Raw genomic sequence first — 23,152 nt, 5'->3', positions numbered from 1 at the left:
AAAATTACATTCGCTTTGCTATGAGATAGTTGTAAGTCACACTATATTACACGTAGCTGATATAGTGTGAATTTGTGTTAACGTGATTTCTACCACTTTAAAAATGAAAGCTTAGATACACCAAGTAAAATTAATAAGTTTCTTTTGTTTTGCTATAGCCATAATAATGGAAGGGATCAATCAATGGTACAGTTCAGACATGTGTTTGAGCAGTAGCTCAGAGTGAGCTAAATACTGTGGCTCATGGGAGGTGAGATACCATTGTATTTTACACAATGTGTATGTCCACTTTTATAACAGATGATACATGACCCAACACTTCAGTTACTCGCAGGTCTATATTTAAACCGTTCATAACTGAAACATTTCTGTTCTTAGGATGTGTTCTGTATTTATAAAACCGTGATAGCAATATGACTAAAATATAAAAAAATATTTAAATATTATATACCATTTACCTGCTTTTTATGGTCAACAACCATTGTAGCCTCGGAGATGTGGGACTGCTATACTCTTACTCTTACTATTGCTGCAGTATATATTATGTATACAATGTACATTATGTTAGAGGATATCAGCCAAAAGATACTGGGCAGATTTGTGGAATTAAACATGTATATTGATCATTTTTAACATGAAATAACGCCTTCTGTTTTGCATCCTATTTTTAAAAATAGTAGGCAGTACACAGTGTGTACTGTGCACTATCCAGTAAGTGTGCTAGTATTCTGAACATAGCCCAAACCATTGGACTTTCCCCGGTTTCCCAGCTCAGGCAGAGGTTCAAGAATGTGTACAAAAGCTGGCAGGGAACTAGTAATGACTTGAATTGTTAGAGTGGGGACATCAGCACTCTGTACCGGAATCGAACTTTAAAATACACTGTATTTCACATCTGCGATGGTTATCTTCTAGAAAGTGACTCAGTTCCTCCAACACAACTCAAGTATCTGTAAACGGTAACGACACAGATTTCTAATGAGTCAGTGAGTGCCAAAAATCGAGTCCTTCAGGGACTGGTCAGTGCAATGCTGACCTTTAGACGACCTTGATGTGAGGGTCGTAAGGGCCCAAACTGGACTATGGCATTCACTATGTGAAGAGACTGAGTCATTCTGAACTCTCTGCCAAACTACAGTTATTAATAAACTGCCCGTTGTTGGTGTGTGATCAGCAATAATATCTTGATCAAAAGGGAAGGGAAATACCTGGTTATATACGTGGCTATATGTCAATGCTCATTACATTATGCCGGGAAAAAAAGGCTAGTTGAAGCACTTGTTGAACAAAATTGGGCGGTGGTGTGTTTAAACAATGAATGTGTGAACCCCCCCCTCCTCATTGTACTTTGTCCTTTTTATAGCATGGAAACAAGAGAGCAGCTGCCCTTCAGTCTCCCTCCCTTGTGCGTTCTCTGACCAGCTCCTGTTTGTGACAGAGAGTTATCTTTATCTTCATCTTCAACTCACAGACTTAGGAACATATTCAGCCTGTCATCTCTCTGGCTCACACACTGAATCAACAGCACCCCTCACACGCTCCCATCTAGCAGACTCATTTCATCGCACAGCTAAGGCATGGCGGACAAAAAGGACAGCAAGACTCCCAGTAAAGGCAGCCTGATGAAAAAGAAAGAGAAGAAAGCCGAGAGTAAACCTCAAAAGGAGAAAGAAAAGAACAAAGTCAAAGATGAAAATGTGACCAAGAAGCCGGAGAAGACCCCAGAAAATCAGCCAAAAAATGAGGAGGTGACACAGGGAAATGGGGAGATAGCAGAAGGAGCCAAAGGCCCAGTCAAAGAAGAGGAGTTTGAGCTGGAGCCTATGGAGCTGCCTCCATTTGAGATCATTGTAGGGTATGTCAAACATCTTTCACTTATTCCAACTACATCCCACAGTAATATTTCCATTACTGTAACTTATTTACCCCTAAATGGTTCCTAGTAGTACTTTAAGTGTATATATTAGTACTTTTTTAAGGTACTGAAATATAACTTTAAGGTGTAGACTCTTTAAAATTCACAACCGTACACTAAAACCGGCAATAAAAGTGGTTCTTTGGCTCGTAATCATAGGGGAACCACTTTAAGTGCTGTAAATCTCGGTGCTTCAGTGGTTCTTCGGGATGACTGAGGTGCTATATAGCACCGCTACCATATACAGAATCTGTTAAGATATGGTGCTATATAGCACCAAAAGTGGTTCCCCTATGATTATGAGCCAAGAACCACTTTTAGTGCCATATAGAACCATTTTTTTTAGTGTAAGGGCATAAACATTGTGTGACAAATATTGAATTTCCTCTAATATGAAGGTAGCAGAATTTTCTCTAAACAACATACATAAATATTCACCCTTTTAAGATTACTTTGCCACTTAAAATACATTTTAATAAATGAAAACATTATGATAGATGAATGAGTATCGATCACTCGAGAAATATTACTTGGTGGGATCACCTCTGACAACAGATACATCTCAAATTCCATTATGCTGAGTAACATTGTGTGAATTACACCAATTCATTGTTTTTTGGAATATTTTATTCTTTAGGATTTATCTGTGCACTATTGAGCTCAATCAATTACTCTTTGTTTCTTTATAATTTTTCCTGTCTTTGCCACAGACAAGTAGGCCTATCCCTAAATGATAAAGCTTTTGGCACTTAATGACTAAGTATGTGGACGCCGCCTATTAATTAACCAGTTTCACTATTTCAGCTACACCCACAGTAACAACAGAAGCAATCAAGCATACAGACAGACAGTCTGCAATATCTTAAAAGATTTACAGTACCAAAGAGCTCAGTGACTTCTAACATGGCACTTCACTAAGTGAGGTCCAAAAGGTTTACTGAGCCTAATGTGGAAAAACTTGAGTTACCTGAAACCACACTGGGATGAATTGCTCTCATGTTTGAATGGGAGCTAATCTCCACAACCATGATCCAACTATCATGCGCAAATCCTTCTCTGAAGAGTGGAAGCTTAGAGGACCAGCTTACTATTAATGTCTGGTTTTGAAGTCCAATGTTCAGCAAGCACATATGGGTGTGGTGTTTAGGTGGCCGTTGCCTTCGTCATGTAGTGTACTTGAAGGCCAAAAGTTCAGTTTTGTCAGTTCTTCTTCCAAATATCGCAATAAAACTCAAGATTTTATTAGAATATTTTTCAACAAAGAGCTCCCTACAAGTTCATTAACTCCTTTTGAGGCACTGTAGGCCTATTAGTGGTCACCCAAGCAGAAACGCTTCATGCCAAAAGTTAATGGATTCATTTAAAAAAAAAAAAAAAAGCTGGAATGCACCACACAAAGTTTTTGCCTGATTTTGCTTAAATCAGAGCTGCAGATTTTGGCCAGTCGGAAATGACAGATTTCACAGAAAATCGCATCCAGATTTGATTTCATCAGTCAGAGAATTTGCGTTTGAGAACACGTTTGATATTTGAAAACGCATTATTTTCATCTGTCATGTGTCTCCTAGCAGTGCTGTGCATGAGTTAGGTAGGACTAGTCTAGTAGTGTGTGAATCTCAGTCTTATATGACACAGAAAAACCATTCAGAAGGTTCAATTTTGTTAAATTGAGAAGTATACATCATACGAAAGCTGAATAAATAAGCTTTCCATTGATGTGTGGTTTGTTACAATATTTGGTCGAGATACAACTATTTGATAATCTGAGGGTGCAAAAAAAATCTAAATATTGATAAAAGTCCTTAGCAAGGCATATTTCTAATAATTATAATTTTTGTTGATATATTTACGGTAGGAAATTTACAAAATATCTTCATGGAACATGATCTTTACTTAATATCATTATGATTTTTGGCATAAAAGATGGATAATTTTGACCCATACAATGTATTGTTGGCTATTGCCACAAATATACCGTGTGACTTATGACTGGTTTTGTGGTCAAGGGTCACATATGATGCTCAGTTTTCCTCTGTAAACATTTACAATAGTGTGTGATGCCTAGTTTTTTTTTAAAAAATTGGTGTGTGTGGTGTATTCCAGTGTCTACTTTAATCTAAGTCACATTCTCACAATGGAATGTGATAAAAGTCCATTGGTTTATGTCTTAGGCATTGTTCGCACTGATTGCTGGAAAACAGGAAAGCTTATAAAAATGATCAGGCATTACTTAAGACTCTAAATGTCCTTCTTCTTCCCACAGAGACAGAATGAATCCCACCTTCTTTAAATTCCAGTTTAAAAATGTGGAATATTCTTCCGGGCGCAATAAGACCTTCCTGTGCTACCAGGTAGACATTCAAGGGGGCGCTACAGAGACAGACGGTCTTCGTGGTTACCTGGAGGATGAGCATATGGGTTCACACGCTGAAGAGGCCTTCTTTCAACAGGTGCTGGCCTATTACGACAAGTCACTCCAGTACACAGTGACCTGGTACACGTCCTCGAGCCCTTGCGCAGCCTGCGCCTCTAAGCTTATCGAGATCTTGCGAGCACGCAAGACACTGCGCCTTAATATCCACTGCTCCCGACTTTTCCAGTGGGAGGAACCAGAGATACAGGCCGGACTTCAGGCGCTAGCTAGGGCGGGATGCAAACTACGCATGATGAGGCCTTTGGATTTTGCGTATGTTTGGTCTACTTTCGTTGAGAACGAGGAAGATAACTTTACACCCTGGGAAGACTGTCAAGATAGCTATGATTATTATGATGAGAAGTTGTGTGATATTTTAAAGTAGGATAAGGAGCTGCGGATGGCCGATTAAGATTTTTTAATACAGCCTGTGAACTGCCTTTAAGGAAATTGGTACTTCAAAGCATATTATTACAATCACCCTGTCATTTTAGCCGCGTTGTTTCCTCTGTCAACACCATTTCTCTTGTAACATCACATGGCTGACTTTACACCTTTCAGGGCTAGATAAGGTAAAGAACAAGCTGTTGTACCCCAAATGGTATCATTTCTGAACATTTTTGTCTGGCAGTATATTCCTATTTTATGGAGTAAAATCTTTAGAAGCCAAACATCTGGGTTTAAAGTAAAAATCCAAGCATGAAATTGATTATTTTCCAGTTGATTCTAAATATATTATTTTGCAAACCAAAATATAGTTTGCTTTGCTCTAAGTATAATGCTTAAATATTCTTTTTTTTCTCTCTTTTAAATGATTTTTTAAAAAATATTTTGAAATGGGAAAGTGCCAAATGGTGTAGTGAATAGTCTCCTTGTATGTTAATGCAATAAACATGAGTCAATTTCCTATCATGAGCATAATTTAAGACAGCAGTATGAAGGTATGATGCTTTTTAATGCTGCTTACAATATACTAAAGCTGTTGATCAAAAGTGCACATTTTAGTTGCGTCGCATTTCGAAGGCTACACACACAGGTTTCATTTGTTTCCAAATGTAAAGAAACGACAGTAATTATGCCTCACGAAGAAGAACAGTAGGATTTATAATGGTTGCTTCACTGAAATGAGAGAGCCTCGATGATGCATGCGGACAACTAATGCGACCTTTGGAGGGTCAGTCTTCGAAATGAGACAAGCTGAACTGTATAATACTATTACTATTAAAAGTACAATGCTAGTATACGTTTTTAATTAATCAACAACTTTTGAATGTCTCCAGGAATCAATTGAAAATAAGAATATCAGAATAATGGTGAAATCATTATTTATGCGTAATTTATATTTTAGTACACTTAATTAGTAATGTTTTACTGGAAAAATGTGAACTTGAAGGCATAAATTATAAAACAATATCTTCATTTTGAGACTCAAACAATCTAATGAAACAATGAAAATAATATTTTATTATTTTAAATTGAGGATCATTTCTAAATGCTTTTGCAGAGGTAGTCTAAGGCAATCTTGACAAATTTGAAGAGAACAACAGTATGACATGCACCCTCTAGTGGTGAAAAGAGCATCTAAATTCCTATTATATATAAATAGAACAGTCTTAAGAATTTGTTTTTTTATGTTTCCCAGAACAAGACTAATAAACACCCACCATACAGCATGTTGTGAAATTCCATTGGAACAAAAAGCAACCCCTTGACCATTCTTTAAGAACGGTTAAGAAATAACGTGAGTTTCAGACCTGCTGTGGTCTAGATTGTGTACACAGTGATGGAGATGTTTGTGTCCTGGAAGACATCTGTAATAATGGGAGACACATTTTCCCATTTCAGTTTATCCAGACCACAGCCAATCCTAGCAAGAGAAAATGACATCAGTTATTGTAGTCTATTCAGCAGAACAAAAAAATAAACCTATTTAAAATGACAAGTTACGCTAATTCTTTTCAAAATTAGTATTTAAAAATGCAATTATCAAGTTATATTTCTGCAAAATAATTTTTCATTGTTTAAAGTCATTTAGGTAGAATCATATTCAAAATTTAAAATCAAAATGTGACTATTATTAAACCTGTCAGTTTACCGAGGCATGGATATACTGTTAACGCCATTGGCCAAGCAGTGTTCCCTCATAGACACAAGGCTCTTTCTGAGAATGTCATAGGTGGGTTTTTGGTAGTACTTTTTCTTTGTGACCTAGTGCAAGAAAAAGGTGGACAAGGTAAGTTTTGGATAACAAAACAAAGAAAGTCGTAAAATCCAGAAAACTCTACCCTTATCGTAATTGATTTAGTAAAACAGAACATTTTAAATAAACGCTACAAGCCATCTTACCAGGTAATACACAAAACGACTAGATCTTTTAAGGACTGCACATTGCCCAGGTTGCTTCTCTACACACACACACACACACACAAAAAACAGAATACAACAAAGAAAACTGAGAATCAACTGGGTGCGATTTGAGTGCTACATGTAGTGTACTTGTCAGTAATGAAAATTCACACTCACCCTGAGTCAGTAGCTCCTCAACTCCACAAAACTTTTTCTTGAAGAGCAAAGCGACCCCTGCTCCCATGCGGCAATCTTCACTGATGCAGTGTGCCAGGGCATCGGTGGACGGACAGGTGAACAAATCTCCTTTCATGTGGAGCAACCGCCATCCTGCGCTGCACGGGAGCTGCAACAAAAGAGGAAGACCAAAAACCCAATCATGACATGACACAAATCCCTCCAGTCCACTCTCCTGACAATGGCATGCAATACCGCATCTGAATTCACACAGCCAACACCCAAAACTTGTATTTTATTTTAGTTTAGTCATTTTAAGAATAATTTCTAAATGCTTTTGCGGAGGCAATCATTACACAGATTTGAAAAGTAAAATAGTAAGACTTCTGCCCTACCTTCGTTCGCCCTATCTTGTCCATATTTGACATGAGCAGGGACTTCACTGTGGGTATTTTTCCACAAACTATATGTATCTAAAATGTATGACAGGCGTATAGTCAATAAATTCCTCATGAAACTGTAGAAATCAACAGAAAATGCAATTAATCATTGTTTAAAATGAAAACATATATATAAAAAACCTAACAATTACGAAGAAGTAAGGTATTATTTACAGCATTGAGTTAAAGAGCCACTGGTTAGATACGTTGCGTTCTGACTAGAAACGCTGGTCAGAAAACTTACCACAACAATAAAGATGAATGTGTGTTTTGAGCCCCTTTAAACGTTCATATAGTTCGAGTCAATAACTGTAAATAAAGAAGCAAGAAAGACCACAAAAACCAAGGTTTCACTTTTGGCGTTCGAGTGCAGGTTTACATTCGCTGTTTTGAAAGGCTTGAGTGCCATCTTGCGTCAGGGAGTGCAAGAGCATCCTGTTTATCCAGTGACTCTGTTGGTAAATGCTGGTGAATTGAAGGTTAATGAAGGTTAAATCGAAATGACAAACCTCACTAACGTATTCATGAGTTTGTTTGTTAATTTAAACCGTTATCAGCATTCAATGATTATTCTGCTAATAATATTTTATAAAATGAATAGCCTAAAATAATAATAATAATAATAACAGCCATTTGACCATTCTTTAAGAACGGTTAATAAATAATTTTTAGACCAAAGGGGTATTCCAGATTCACCATACCATACAGTATGTATACATATCTATTCATAATTACAAAACAATTATATGTTGCTGTAGCACCATTGAGTAAATTGTGTAATAATTGACAACTGATGACATCCTGAGGCTAAAGGTTATTTGGAATGAGAGGATAGCAATAACCACAAAATGTTTTAATTAATTCCCTTTTAAAATGTGTCCCTTTATTAAAATAAATTATTTTTATTACCATATAACACAACAGAGAAAATTGCATGTCACCAAATTGTATATAACTATATTGTGAGCTTGTAAAAAAGTGAAATTCCTTAATAGTCTATTTAATGTATGATTGATGAGTTTTATTTTTGAGAAATGTACAGATGCAAATACTTTTACAGTTGTGGCCTTCAAGAGACTTCAGTCTTTACAATATTCATATATTTACAAATATCAGGTATGCCCATTTGAAACTGATGGCTGTTATTGATAAACTGAGTAATATGCCTCATAAAGTACAACAAATGCACATCATCATCAGAATAATAGATCAATATTTAAAGTGAGCCATTCACAGACCCTAGAGCAACAAGAATGAAAGAAACAATAAAGAAAACATGAATATATACATGCAAATAAAATGAATTCTGTTTGTCAAAAAAAGAAAAGAAACGGGAGATAGGCATATACATATAATTTGTACTGATGACTCAAGATTCACTTTCATGAACCATGACTAATACCTTAGTGTAGTTGAGAAACTAAGCATGTGTATATGTTGGTTAAGTTAAGGGTTGTTTTGGTGAATACGGAGTTCAAGAGTTGGAGCTGCGGCGTCTCTGTTCGTTGATCCAGTCCCCAGGGTTCACGTCCATTTGCAGCATCTTCATGACCCACTTGTCACGTCGTGCCCCGTCAATGAACTCATCCAGAGACAACTCCCCTGTGGACACAGGGCTTTATAAAGGCTGCCTTTAGGCAGAAAGCTCACATTTTTCTAAAACTCACTTAATAAACACAGGCTATATGCAATGAAGGAAAAAGAGTTTGGCTAGTCATTTCGTGTCTAGAAAAATAACGAATCATAGTAGGTTTTACCATCTCCGTTCTCATCCACTAGCTCAAATATTCGGTCCACCACCTGATCTGGGGTCAGTAGGTTACACTCTTCATCCAGCTCACCATGGCAGGCTTTCTTTAGTCGGTAGATTGACTATAAAAGTAAAGTAAAGGTGCCTATTTTAATCATAAATGCATAAATATCTTCTTTACAGTGCACTGATAAACAGTATTATAGCATCTCTGCACACAAATGTCCTGCTATCACAGAGGTAATCTGGATTAATCCCCTTTTTAAGATTTAATGTCACGGTGAAAGTGATGAAATGTAATTGTAATCTTAGTACAAATGCAACCAGAACACACAGAATTATTCATAAGTCGGTCTGATTGACAATCGGAAAAGGGCACGAGGGATGATTACCTCCACAATCTCCTTGAGCTCTGTTTTGTCGATGCAGCCACTCCCATCCTTGTCATACATTTTAAAAGTCCATTTCAGTTTGTGCTCCAATTTTCCTCGCAGAACTAGATTCAAGGCGGCAACGTATTCCAGAAAATCAATTGTGTTGTCCTATGAAAAAATGAAAGGAAAAAATAGGATTGAACTGTCAAAAATTCAAAAAATTCTGAGAATAAATTTTGAAAGAGGTCAGGAACATAATATTACATATGTTAAATATCTAGTAGGCCTATATTATAATAACTAGCTACTCACTACAGTGTGCACTAACTTGGATGGGTTATGCAGATGACAGATTTCGACATACTTGGCCTTCACATGTCATTTTCATTTGATTGTATTAGATATTATTTTTGAGTATCAAGAGTTTTCTACATAGCCAAGTCTCCTACAGAGTGTTTATGCCTTTTTTGTAAGGTAACTGAAATTTAATCACTTACCCCATTTTTATCAAAAGCACGGAACATGTTTTCTATGTAATCAGCCGCTTCCTGATTTCCAGTTACACCGAAGAAGCTCTTGAACTCGTGCATGAAGAGGGTTCCACTCGGACATTCCACCACAAACTTTTTATACCACTCCTGCAGTTCAGCAACATCAATCTCTTTGTCGTCAGAATCCTCACTCAGTCGCTGACCCATCACGAAAGATGACAATAAAAAAAACACAAGCTTCTCTGCTTCTCAACAAAGAATGTCCATGATCACATCTGGCAGTTTCACTTTCCTGGAGTTCTCCCTGATTCAGACATCCCAATAAACCTTTATGCCCCACAAAATGATGATCCAACACTGAAATTGTCGGATTTAGTACACAAACGTGTATCCCTTTTAAAAAAATATCTGAAGTTAAAATTCGCCAAAGTCTAAAACTAACCTCCACCTTTCAGCGAATGGGCTCTACTGGTTTGGGATTCAGCACAAGGGCTATTTTGGATCACATGACTGCAAGAGATTATTCATATCAATCCATGTCTGAATCAATTAGCTTGAAACAAGATCAAGAGCTTTGCTATAATTCAACATTTAGTACACAGAGTGTTCCATTCCTCATTTCAGGTTCAAGGGCTCCCTGAGGGTCTCATGTCAGATCAGAAAACACGACCAGACTATTTTTACCTGTTAAAATCATTTAGGTTTAAGGCCAAAGAATACTAAAGAAAAATCCCACTTCCACACTTAAATGTATTTTTTTAACCAATTCCATTTTTTAAGACATATTGGTCCCAGCTCTGGGTCTCCATTAAGGTTTTGCAGTGGGTTTCAAAAATATTCCATATATTTTAAATTAATAAATGTGGTACATTAATGATATGTAAGCAAGTATTACAGTAATGTTTACTAAAACTAATAATCAAAGTTATATAAGAAAATCGAATATATCATTTTTAGGGGGGGTCCATTTTTTGGCTGAGAGTCTGGAAGGGGTCCCTGGATCCAAATATTAAAACCCCTGCCCGCATATATCTCTTGATCACTCAATCCAGACAATCTGAGTCATAATCCCTTCTGCCCTCTGCTCTTACTATTTATAGTCTTTCAAAAATAGGATCTAGAGAAGTCTGGCCTAGTTCATGAGGGTAGTGCATTTTGGTAAAATTTTACCAACAACAATAAAAAAATACCAACAACAATAATAGTCCAATGGCTTAATTTTCTAGTATAGGTGATATAGACCAGAAACCTGTTTAAACATGATATGCTGTGTATGGGCCTGTCTCCAAAGTGACAGAAAGTATCTACAGGTATAATGGTGGATTTGATTCTGTTATCAGTAGCCTACTTATAAGGCCACGATGTTGATAGTTCTGCAGTGAGATATAGGGTTATATGTCAGGTTGTAAAACCTCAAAGAAACGGGATTATATACAGTATGTCAAATAGGCAAAACAGCACACTCATGGTATGATTTAACTATAATAATCTTGTTGTGGAGAAGTATTACAATGTTCACAGTGCTCTGATTCATTGTACTGTGTTTATACAGTACACACACCTGCATGTCAACATATTCGTCAAAGACGGTCAGTTGTGTTCAAGTGCTAATATAGTAGGCTATAAGGTCAGTGTTTTGTCAGTCCGTGAACTTTAAGGACCTTTTCCAAAGTGCTGACTACATACTTCATGAGGATAAGCTCCTCTGGCCTAGAGATATCCAGGCCACTCATTGCATAATTAATGAATAATCTTATTGGATTAATTCAGAATGCAATAACAAATAAGGATAATTTACACAACACATACATTTAATAGTGTTTAAGCCTAGAAAACCCCTTTATTATTAATTTCACTCATAGATTACTTGTATTTTGCTTTTTTACCATGCACCAGATGACAAATCTTTGCCAGTGTTATTACAATGCCTTTAAAATCAATTAGATCTGAAAGGGATTTAGTTGTAATGTCATAACTCCAAATGAGGCAGTAATCAGGACTGACTGATGGAGAAAGGAGCACTCTGATTAAGTTCTTTGAATGTGCTTAATTGCAAATCATCCGTGGATATTTATATCTTTAGTTTTAATAAACTGCTGAGCTGTGCTAATTTTTATGATTATTATAGCCTATAAAATTATTCATCACTGGTCTAATCTGATATGACACTAAATCAGTTATCATGACACAAATATAGACTACCAATCATTAACATGAACTAGAGAAGACTTGAGAGAATTAATGTAATTAAAATTTAAACAAAGTTTTTCTAAAATTCCCCTTTACAAAAAATTTAATAAAAATACTAACAGATGCCCCTGGGTGTCAGTGTTACAAAGGCTACAGTTTAATACAATGACTGGTTGGTTGATCGTTTTCTTTAGCCTATTTCTTTTAAAACACAATTAATACTTAGTGGTGATTGGTTTACACACAAAATATAGTTTATAACTGCTCGGATTAAAGACTGTAAGTCATGTGAGGATTTAGTATATTTTTTTATTTACTGCGTTCACTAATGTAAAAGTAGGCCCTACCTCAGAATGATGTCTCTGCATTAGTCACCGTACTGACCGCGGGAGTCAACATTATGCAATCAAAAAGGACACGGAGAGGAAAGTTATTCATGGCCCTGAATTGAGATTAATGTCTGATCCAGTTGCCAGGGCAGTGAATAAATATTTCCTCTGTCTCTCAGCCCACCTACACAAGCCCCTCGCTCAAAACACAACAGGGAACTGAGAGTAATATTTCTGAAGTTACATCTCGCTCCTTTAATCAGAATGAGCAGGCTAATAATGATCCACAGCACATACACACTGCGGGGAATTTAAAAAGCAGAAATTAGGATAAGTACTGGCTGCGGCTGTTTAATTAGGTTATCAGCAGTTACCTGAGCAGATATTCAAAGGCTTATTAAAGCACTTTACTGTTTACTGTTCATTAATTTTTGATCCAAATAAATATTTTTTTTGGCCACAACCTTCATCTAACTATTTGTGCAGCCTGTTTGAAATAAATGGATTAATATTATATATATATATATATATATATATATATATATATATATATATATATATATATATATATATATATATATATATATATATATATATATATATATATATATATATATTTAATATTAGGCTACAGAAAGAAATGAGGTGGGGAAAACGCAAGATCAGTGTCATTTAGGCAGCTGCCAGAACACAAAGTCATAAATCAACCCCAAACAGGCGAGGCAAGAAACAAGACATCTTAATCTCCGTCTTGCCAAGAGTTTATAGTGACATTTGAAGATGTTCTGGTTGTGTACTTCATCCAAAATAGATGAAGGTGACCTTTTGGGGAAATTTGTTTATCTTTTTTTTGGAAACCAGTCAATAAAGAAAATATAAATCACAATTCACTTGGGCTGGTTCACACAGAAAACATTTTTCTCGTTACACTGAGCCGGTTTAAAAAATTTTTTTAATGTAAACATATGCTAGATTTTCGACTATGCGCCTTGCCCGTTGCGAAACATCACACATTAGCGATCGGTGTTGGGAGTATCGCGTTACAATTAATGCGAGTTATGTAATCAAATGAGATTAGTAGAGAGTAGAGATTAGTAACGCAAGTTACTTTTCATAAAAAGGAACTAAGTAACAGTTACTTTTAAGGGAATAACGCAATATTGTAACACATTTTAAAAGTAACTTTTTAAAGAGATATATATATATAAGCCCTGATTTTATGTGAAGGACTCTGGACACTTTTGCCAGGAAAATCAAAAAGATGTGATGTTTAAGCGCACTCCCGAGAGCCTCTGTTCCGTTCTATGACACATGAAATAAATGCTTATAAGCATGTTGTATATAAATATACAGTCATGGCCAAAAGAGTTGACACCCCTGAAATTTTTCCAGAAAATGAAGTATTTCTCACAGAAAAGTATTGCAATTACACGTTATGCTATACACATATTTATTTCCTTTGTGTGTATTGGAACAACACAAAAACAGAGAGAAAAACAAAAGCTAATTTGGCATAATTTCACACAAAACTCCAAAAATGGGTCGGACAAAATTATTGGTACCCTTAACTTAATATTTGGTTACACACCCTTTGGAAAAAATAACTGAAATCAATCAATCCTATAACCATCAGTAAGCTTGCACCTCTCACCTGGAATTTTGGACCACTCTTCTTTTGCAAACTGCTCCAGGTCTCTCATATTGGAAGGGCGCCCTTTTCCCAACAGCAATTTTAAGATTTCTCCACAGGTGTTCAATGGGATTTAGATTTGGATTCATTGCTGGCCACTTCAGAACTCTCCAGCGCTTTGTTGCCATCCATTTCTGGGTGCTTTTTGAAGTATGTTTGGGGTCATTGTCCTGCTGGAAGACCCATGAGCTTGGACGCAAACCCAGCTTTCTGACAATGTAGTTCCCTACATTGCGACCCAAAATCTTTTGGTAATCCTCAGATTTCATGATGCCATGCACACAGTCAAGGCACCCAGAGCCAGAGGCAGCAAAACAACCCCAAAACATTTTTGAACCTCCACCATATTTGACTGTAGGTACTGTGTTCTTTTCTTTGTAGGCTTCATTCCGTTTTCGGTAAACAGTAGAATGATGTGCTTTACCAAAAAGCTCTATCTTGGTTTAATCTGTCCACAAGACGTTTTCCCAGAAGGATTTTGGCTTATTCACGTACAGTTTGGCAAACTGTATCTTGCTTTTTTTTATGTCTCTGTGTCAGCAGTGGGGTCCTCTTTGGTCTCCTGCCATAGCGTTTCATTTCATTTAAATGTCGACGTATAGTTCGCGCTGACACTGATGCACCCTAAGCCTGCAGGACAGCTTGAATTTCTTTGGAACTTGTTTGGGGCTGCTTGTCCACCATCCGGACTATCCTGCGTTGCAACCTTTCATAAATGTTTCTCTTCCGTCCACGTCCAAGGAGATTAGTTACAGTGCCATGGGTTGCAAACTTCTTGATCATGTTGCGCACTGGGGACAAAGGCAGGGGCGTAGCACAAGATCCCAGGCAACTTCTTGATCATGTTGCGCACTGGGGACAAAGGCAGGGGCGTAGCACAAGATCCCAGGCCCTATACATAGGTAGTCCTGATGGGCCTAGTTATATAAAATATATTGCAGATTTTTCAAGGGCCCTCTCTCCCCTTGGGGCCCTGGTAATCCATACTGGTTTTACCCCCAGTCCGATGCCCCTGGACAAAGGAACATCAAGATCTCTGGAGATGGACTTGTAACCTTGAGATTGTTGATATTTTTCCACAATTTTGGTTCTCAAGTCCTCAGACAGTTATCTTCTCCTCTTTCTGTTCTCCATGCTTAGTGTGGCACACACAGAAACACAATGCAAATAATGAGTCAACTTCTCTCCTTTTTATCTGCTTTCAGGTGTGATTTTTATATTGCCCACACCTGTTACTTGCCCCAGGTGAGTTTAAAGGAGCATCACATGCTTGAAACAAACTTATTTATCCATAATTTTGAAAGGTAGCCAATTATTTTGTCTGGCCCATTTTTGCAGTTTTGTTTCTGAAATTATGTGAAATTTGCTTTTTTTCATCTGTTGTTTTTTGTGTTGTTCCAATACACACAAAGGAAATAAACATGTGTATAGCAAAACATGTGTAATTTCAATACTTTTCTATGAGAAATACTTTGTAACTGTAATGTATAAGCATATTACATATTGTATAAATACAATGCTCAGGTCAGGATAATGCCGAAAGAGCTATTCTGTACTGTAATGTCAATGTGTCATGCAAAGGAAAGGATTAATTCAAACTAAAGTCTCAGATAGCCAGATAGTCTAAAGTCTCAAATATAGCCTACTTCATAATCAAACTATCATAACAGTGTAATTTTAATGACCTCATCTGTATGATCAGATCATCTGACAAATAGATCTTTCTTAACTGATGCTTTGTCATCACTGTCATTTTTGTAGCGTTTGTTTTGTTATTGAGAGGAAAGCGTGCAGCACAAATTCATCTAACCGCCGTTATGGGTGCACGAGCGAGAGCACGACCAATAAGTTGCTGGCTGCAAGTCACTTAATGGCCAACAGTGTAGCTAATAACAAGGGTATCTGAATTCTACATACAGCTGCTTTAAGACTGCATGTCATTCGTTCATTCCGCTGCACTGCATTTTAAATGCATTACTTTCTATGTGAACGGAACCTTACGTTACATTTCAAAGAAGAGACAGTGAACCACACAGAATCACATAGAAATGTTCAAAGAGTTTATTACAGAAATCGCAGTAGAGGCACTACCTCACATATATAGGCACTGAACTACTGAACTGGACTCGCAATTGTGTGTCAACACTGTTCAACACAATTCAGATTTAAATCCAAAACATGTCAACTCATCTATTAAGTTTCAAGTTAAGTTCCCTATGTGATATGCAGCTCAAATCTCCGCTAACATACAATGGGGGCTTTAACCGGTGCCAGAGATTTCACTCATCATCTGTGCATTTTATATATTGCTTTCAAACCATTCTTCATTCTGATGACAACAAAGGTGCTGTAAGCAATGTTGGGAATACCACACTTGAAAATGTACTAATCTGACAGATATCAGTGAAATAGGGGTCCTGAGAAATCACAACCTCTCTGTGGCAGAGCAATATTCTGTAAAAAAAATAAATAATTGAAAACCAGGGGGTGTCCCATGCTATTTTAGCCAATTCGACTCTGTCAATCATTGAATGGTGGAGAAGTTTCAACAGAGATTGTGTGGTTTAAATTAGCAAAATACTGGAACACTACCACTTACAGTACAGCACCTTTACCGAAATAGTTCACCCCAAAATTTAAAAATGAATTTACTCACCCATATGTCGTTCCAAATCTGTATAACTTTCTTCAGCGGAACAAGTTTTCAAACAGTTAAAATTTTGGACTCCATTGACTTGTATTGCATGTTCCACAGAATAAAGTAAGCCATCTGGTTTAGAATGGCTTGAGGGTAAAATGACATACAGAATGTTAATTTTTGGGTGAACTATCCCTCTAAGACAACAAATATTAGCAGTTTGAAATAAAGCTTCAATCAACAGCCATCAAAAGGTATGAATAAATGTTGTCCCGACTCGCACAGGTTCATGCCTACAGTGATCATACAACATCAATTCTACTGTCCCATGGTTCTTCACAGAATAAACGTGGATAACAGTTACCAGTTTTTCAAAGTGTAACAACAGAGGTTGAATCAGTGTGTGGTCGACAACAGTATGCTAGAGGGTAAAACAGCTTTCGCTGTGTGAATGTGTGCAGTGTAATCTCATGGGACATTCTGAGTTCCCCTGGGCCGGCCGTGTGTCATCGCTCATCTACCTCAGTGTGAAACAATCCTCCATGGCAATATTTCAGATGTGGAAAAACACGACCTAAAATTGTATTTTCTGCTCAGGGCTAAAACCAAGACTTATCAGTCTAGATTAGCGATTATGCAGTGAAATAATGTGGATTTTGATTGATTTTTTATGGATATTATGAGTCAGAAGCTGAAATGCGCTCAGAGTATCGGCACTGCATATTGAAGACTGTCAGAGGCCATCAGCTATCACTAGTACACCACTATATGACGGCACAACATCATATTGAAAGAACAGACCATCTCTACAGCTCCTCAGATTACAAGTCAACATGACAACCTGTCACCTCACAAATCAACAAAACAAACAGGTTAACCCACGAAACACTGAAGAAACTGCATTATTTTAACAACCCACCACAATAATATTCAGAACATGGAGAAACATGAAAAATCACCGCAAAACAACTGCTACTTAAGAGTTTAGGTGATCACACACACAGCGTTTACTCCAAAGTGATTTACATACAAATAAGGGTAAAAGACGAAATGCATTTGAACATGTTTGTATAATAAAAAAAAAGCCCAGATTCCGATGATTTTAATTCCCTAAAGTAATTTAAAGCACTGTGGAGAGGTCTGAACGACACCTCAGAAATAAACTCGAGTAAACCATTTCGCACCTCTAGATATGAAAATATGAGCTCACTTCACCCACTGAAGCTTGTGGTCAAATGAATTCAGAAAACAGCCTGTTTAACATCTTGAGATTTTCTTTCGTGAGTAAATATGTTCAGCTTTTCCATTTCGCAGAGGCAGCAGAAAGGAGACTCGAGTGAAAGCGAAACATATAATGTGTCATGTTGCAGAATTCGTAGACAAGAAAAAATAGAGGTATATTTCTCTCGGCATTATCTCTTTCGCTTAGATCGTCTATTCACACATTGCCGTCTGCTGCGGTGCTGGAGGGCGTTTCAGATTCGAACCACTGTGACATTTAACCTCATATAAAGCAAAGTGAAAATGAACTCGCCATCTGAGTTAGCCTGCAGCAGAGCCTACATCAATGGTGCCAAACTAAAATAAAATAAAATCAGCTCATCTTCTGACGTTGTCACACATCTTCCAGTCCTCTGTTGTCTGTGAGCAGGATGACTGTCAAGGCTTCATACAGGCAGAAATATCCATCTCCACTGTGACATGATGCACAAGACCGCTGTCAGCCAGCACATCATCACAGTCACTGGGGAGGCGTAAATCTATAAGTGTGTGGATAGTATGTGTTTTTTTTTTGATTCTGATGTTTCTAAGAGGCATTTTAATGTTGGATGTAAACCAAACTGACATACAATCCTCACTATCCCAACTAAAAACACACAAACAGCCATTTGCACTCAAACAACGGTCAGTATGAATATGTATTCTGAACGCCTTATTGTGCCCTCAGGCAACATATCGCCCCATAACAACATGTTAGCAAACCATTTGAGACCAGAACATAATTTATACAAACACACACAGACCACCCTGACCTCTCATAGTGAAGATCCACCTGAATTTAGTGCATCCAAACAGCTGTCACCAAGCATTGTGAATTCCTGACATGCATGATTTCTGTTCTCGGCATGCTAAATGAGCTCAGTGACCCAATACCCTTGTCAAATCATCAGTGGGGGCAATACAAGACCCTCACACAGGGCACCGAAAAATGAGGTACGAGGTCTACGTCAAGGGTTTTATCTCATCACAAATTACATGAAGTGAGCCCTCTGTCCTCCTCCACGTCCCCCTGAGAGCGTCATCTCTCGTGCTGTAAATGGGTCACTCAGAAACAGTTAATGTGAGCCTTGAATTGCAACTACATTGACTAGATTTAATTAGCTCTCACCCTGAAGAAACAGTTTCCAATTAAATATGAATATCACTGCATGTGGACTTGATCGGCAAACACATTTCCTGTGTGTTTAACGCGCTGAGTGTCAAATAATTTTGTGTCAATGTTTACCGCATACAGCACACTCCTGAAAAAGGAACACTATCAGACTTTCCCTCTCTCCAAACTTCATTAGCATTAAAGGAATGTTCTGGGTTCAATACAAGTTTACTTACCCAAGAAAATAAGTGCATCAGCTAGTACAAACAAACCAGATACGCGTTTACAGTAATGCTCTTACAGTGATCAGTCTGTTGGGCAGGGCATTACCCTAGGATCACCATTAAAAGACACATAAAAACGAAACATTATATATGCTGCTAACATAAAAAAACTAATAAAAGTTTGAATTTTTCAAATTCTGGCATGGCTGGTGTTCTGAAAATCAGACATATCCATACTATATGTGTGTTTTTAGGGTAAGGATTATGTACTATCCCTACTGTAAATTTATACATGACTTTCTAAAACTATGTCAGGGTTTCACACAATATATAGCTATATATTACATTTATATTATTATATACTAATATATTTAGCAGCACAACCATTTTCAACATTGATAATAAAAATAAATGTTTTTTTGAGCACCAAATCAGCTTATTAGAATGATTTATGAAGGATCATGTGACACTGAAGACTGGAGTAATGATGCTCATCATGGTGATCATCACATGAATAAATCTTTACATTTACAAAATTCTAATATTTCACAATGTTACTGTTGTTTTCATCAAATAAATGCACCTTGATAAGCATAAGAGACTTCTTTCAAAATCTTAACCACCCCAATCTTTTTTTTTCTACAGAATTAATTTAACCACTTAAATAAAAAAACATGTCTTGCCTGATATACCTACAAAATGAGCATTAGTGTAAACACATTTTTTGGTTGTTTTTACCAACTGATGGACACATGGGAATTATTGTCTGTGCTAATTGACAGTATGTCGTAGATACTCTAAAGCTTAACCTGTTTTGAACCCGAAACATTCCTTTAATTAACCAAATTCTCATCCATCTTCATGCTACAGTGAGGCATCAGTGATTTGCCATTATAAGAGTTGCTTTTTCCACTAACAACAATGCTCTAATTCACACGTTCATGGCTGTGAAGATACAAAAACACACGTACACGCATCCGCCTCCCACTTCTGAAGTCTCGCGCAGAAGATTCTCTGTTCGTCAATAGTACAAAAAAGTGCTAAACATGCTACCTCAGACGGGTGCTGTGGCAGCGTGGTGGATATGGCCCTAAGTTCCTCTTTAGTTTGCCAGAAAATTACCCTGCTTTTTACTGAAAAAATGCTGTACAGTTCAAAGGCGCCTGGAGTGTTTGCGTGTGCCTGTCTGTGTAGGTCTGCACATTTATATTTATCTATAAATATATACTGCTCTGGAAACCAGAGCTGTATATATTTGTTATTCTATATATTAATAAATATATGTATTAATACATTGTTATAATAAATATATATGAATATAGTTGAATATGAATACCTCCAGTTCAAAACTCTTCTGTTCAGAGGTGTGGAACACTGTCCAAGCTCCAGTAGATTGTCTCCACTATTCAAAGTATAAAGCTGATGCGTCCTCTGAGGGGAAAGTCTGTGAATATTTGCCAGAGACACACACGTCAACTTGACATCAGTATGTGTGTTTGCAGAGCCTACACTCTGGAAAGTACAGCATGTGAGGATTTGTTATAGTTGTCCATTAGTGTGTGTGTGTGTGTTTCTGTCAGACGGTCTCTTTCAAACAGAGGGCTTCCACAGCATTGCTTGGACCCTGGGACACCCCTCCAATGAGGAACAGCATGTTGGGGGTCTGAATGGAGGCACAGGAGCAGCGAGGACTGGGTAACGGGGCCACAGGTTCCCATCTCCTCTTCAGCTGGTTATAACTCTCCACTGATGCCAGCGGGGACGGCTGGTTACCTGACAGCACACAATACAACACAGAACAAATCATTGTCACAATTAACACACATATAAGATAAATATGTTCTGAAGTTCTCAAAATGCGTAACCAATGCATGACGATTTGAATTTAACAATGGCTTTGATATAAACCATGAAGTATATTAAATGTTCCCTTTTCATTTAATAGGAGATTTGAGGTAATCTATATGCAAGTGCAAAAGCTTTCAGTGCTTGGGGGTCCATTTGACTTTTGACAGATTTTTTTTTATTTTTACAACATTTATTTTTATGCCTATTCAAGTTAAATAAGTTTGTTAAATAGCAAGTTAAATAAGCAAAATAAATATCATTATTATTGGTAACACTTGTTACATGAACTAACAACGAGCAATACATTTGTTACAATATTTATTAATCTTTGTTTATGTTAGTTAATAAAAATCCAGCTGTTCATTGTTTGTTCATGTTAGTTCACAGACTGCATTAATTAATGTTAACAAATACAACTTTTGATTTTAACAATGTATTAGTAAAGGTTGAGATTAACATGAACAAAGATTAATAAATGCTGTAGAACTGCAGTTCACTATTAGTTCATGTTAACCAATGTAGTTAACTAATGAAACCTTATTCTAAAGTGTCATCCTTTTATTATTATTATGATGATGATGATTACTATTACTATTAATACATATTACATTTTACATTTATTATTTATTTATTTGTTTACATATTTTTCGATTAAAAAATATATATATATATTTCATTCTGCTTTTTTTATTTCATGTATTTAATAAACATATACTATATACATGTTTTGGGGGGCTTTAGTCAAATGTCAATAATAAAAGCCAATTATTTAATTTTAGAAACAATGTGATATATTTTAATAATCATATTAATGTATATTATATAGAAATTAAAATGAACTTTTAGCAGATATATGCATTAAAATGTATTTAAAAAATTTATAAAAAAATGTCTCTCTTGAGAAAATGCACTTAAAAAATATTGATGACTCATCCTGCACTACACAGATTTTTGTCCAAACAGATGCTCTCTAGAATGAGAACGCTCCTCCCCCAATAACCTCCTGATTCAAGAAACAGAGAGTGAGAGCGGGACATACAAACTATGGCTGCCACTAATGACTATTTTTATATCGATTAATCTATCGACTAATTGATTGATTAATCACTTAATCTATCGACTAATTTATCACAATCATTTTCAACAATTTTACTTAAAAACATGTTGGCCTTGCAAATCAAATTCAAACAAGCCCTTGACAAAATGTAAAACTAAAAGAGTAAAAATTTAAAAAGGTACAAATTTGTAAACCAACATAAAAAAAGAGAATATCAGCAAATACTTTTTATATAGAATAGTGTTGTCACGATGCCAAAATTATGGCTTCGATACGATACCAGACTAAAATACCTCAATACCCATAGTATCGACCAATCGCGACAGGCCTAATCCAAACACACTGCTCGTCCAGAACTAAAAGTTAGTCAAACAAGTCTCCCAGTCCACATGTCAAAGCCTAAAGAAAGCATTTCCACATTTAGTATTAAATATTTCAGTGTGAGCAGCCTATATGAGTTGGAGTCACATGCAGTTGTGCAGAAAGCAATGCACATTAGACAGCCTCTCCAGCCATTCAATCAACACAACACCCTCTCCACATTAGCACACATCATCCACAGCGCTCTCACTCTCACAGCACACACACACAGCGCATGTTTCTCGCAGATGAAGCACTTGCCACCTGGTGGGTTTTGGGACTAAAACAGGTTTGAACAGGTGGCACCATGCAGATTTCTTCAAATTATGTAACTCCTACAGATTCTGTGGCTTATGCTTCAGGGAACTTTTCCTCTGATGTTGCAAAATAAATAAATAAATAAATAAATACAAAGTTTCCCTAGTAAATCCTGGCTAAAACACTACAGTCGCAGTGAACAGCGAACATTTTTTCATTTTCCCCCAGGGTCAGTTAGACTAGACTGGGTGTTTTCAATCCTTTGCCTTCGGTAATGA

At 36.8% G+C, this 23,152-nt stretch overlaps 4 protein-coding genes across 5 annotated transcripts in view; 1 reads left to right on the top strand and 3 right to left on the bottom strand.

The window, feature by feature from the left end:
• Positions 1-1,352: 1,352 nt before the first annotated feature.
• Positions 1,353-5,235, top strand: apobec2b (apolipoprotein B mRNA editing enzyme, catalytic polypeptide-like 2b). Its single transcript, XM_079802386.1, has 2 exons — positions 1,353-1,855; positions 4,179-5,235. The coding sequence occupies exons 1-2, from the start codon at positions 1,578-1,580 to the stop codon at positions 4,711-4,713; spliced, it is 813 nt and encodes a 270-aa protein (XP_079658512.1). The 5' UTR covers positions 1,353-1,577; the 3' UTR covers positions 4,714-5,235.
• On the bottom strand, positions 5,138-8,540 carry oard1 (O-acyl-ADP-ribose deacylase 1). 2 transcript variants are annotated; one of them, XM_079802388.1, is made up of 6 exons: positions 7,536-7,695; positions 7,247-7,368; positions 6,852-7,020; positions 6,675-6,733; positions 6,424-6,536; positions 5,138-6,195 (listed from the first exon to the last, which is right to left on the bottom strand). In XM_079802388.1, exons 2-6 carry the CDS (start codon positions 7,277-7,279, stop codon positions 6,093-6,095), a joined length of 477 nt encoding a protein of 158 aa, XP_079658514.1. In that variant the 5' UTR covers positions 7,280-7,368; positions 7,536-7,695; the 3' UTR covers positions 5,138-6,092. The 2 variants fall into 2 exon arrangements, with proteins under 2 accessions (XP_079658514.1, XP_079658515.1); XM_079802389.1 differs by having other exon boundaries at positions 7,247-8,540.
• Positions 7,247-10,420, bottom strand: guca1b (guanylate cyclase activator 1B). The gene is made up of 4 exons (XM_079802387.1): positions 9,913-10,420; positions 9,434-9,583; positions 9,049-9,163; positions 7,247-8,893 (listed from the first exon to the last, which is right to left on the bottom strand). The coding sequence occupies exons 1-4, from the start codon at positions 10,111-10,113 to the stop codon at positions 8,766-8,768; spliced, it is 594 nt and encodes a 197-aa protein (XP_079658513.1). The 5' UTR covers positions 10,114-10,420; the 3' UTR covers positions 7,247-8,765.
• Positions 10,421-20,927: 10,507 nt separating this feature from the next.
• klhdc8b (kelch domain containing 8B) overlaps positions 20,928-23,152 on the bottom strand; it is a gene marked incomplete at its 3' end in the record, with an annotated part of 182,772 nt that continues 180,547 nt past the window's right edge. Inside the window, exon 7 of the mRNA XM_079801795.1 lies at positions 20,928-21,124. Coding sequence (XP_079657921.1) covers positions 20,928-21,124 — 197 coding nt within the window. The remainder of the gene's footprint in view (positions 21,125-23,152) is intronic.

The sequence above is a fragment of the Gobio gobio genome (genome assembly GCF_949357685.1).
Source record: "Gobio gobio genome assembly, chromosome: 21".
In the NCBI taxonomy this organism is placed as follows: Eukaryota; Metazoa; Chordata; class Actinopteri; order Cypriniformes; family Gobionidae; genus Gobio; species Gobio gobio.
This window is presented reverse-complemented; position numbering and strand designations above follow the sequence as displayed.

What these genes read in the sequence shown, in the direction of transcription:
- apobec2b (XM_079802386.1), top strand. Translation starts at nt 1,578, where the DNA reads ATGGCGGACAAAAAGGACAGCAAGACTCCCAGTAAAGGCAGCCTGATG. An exon ending in CCATTTGAGATCATTGTAGG is followed by an intron (nt 1,856 to 4,178) that starts GTATGTCAAACA and finishes TTCTTCCCACAG; the next exon opens with AGACAGAATGAATCCCACCT.
- oard1 (XM_079802389.1), bottom strand. Translation starts at nt 7,279, where the DNA reads ATGTCAAATATGGACAAGATAGGGCGAACGAAG. An exon ending in TGAGGAGCTACTGACTCAGG is followed by an intron (nt 6,734 to 6,851) that starts GTGAGTGTGAAT and finishes GTGTGTGTGTAG; the next exon opens with AGAAGCAACCTGGGCAATGT. An exon ending in AACAGTATATCCATGCCTCG is followed by an intron (nt 6,196 to 6,423) that starts GTAAACTGACAG and finishes TTCTCTTGCTAG; the next exon opens with GATTGGCTGTGGTCTGGATA.
- guca1b (XM_079802387.1), bottom strand. Translation starts at nt 10,113, where the DNA reads ATGGGTCAGCGACTGAGTGAGGATTCTGACGACAAAGAGATTGATGTT. An exon ending in GTGCTTTTGATAAAAATGGG is followed by an intron (nt 9,584 to 9,912) that starts GTAAGTGATTAA and finishes ATTTTTTCATAG; the next exon opens with GACAACACAATTGATTTTCT. An exon ending in AGCTCAAGGAGATTGTGGAG is followed by an intron (nt 9,164 to 9,433) that starts GTAATCATCCCT and finishes TTACTTTTATAG; the next exon opens with TCAATCTACCGACTAAAGAA.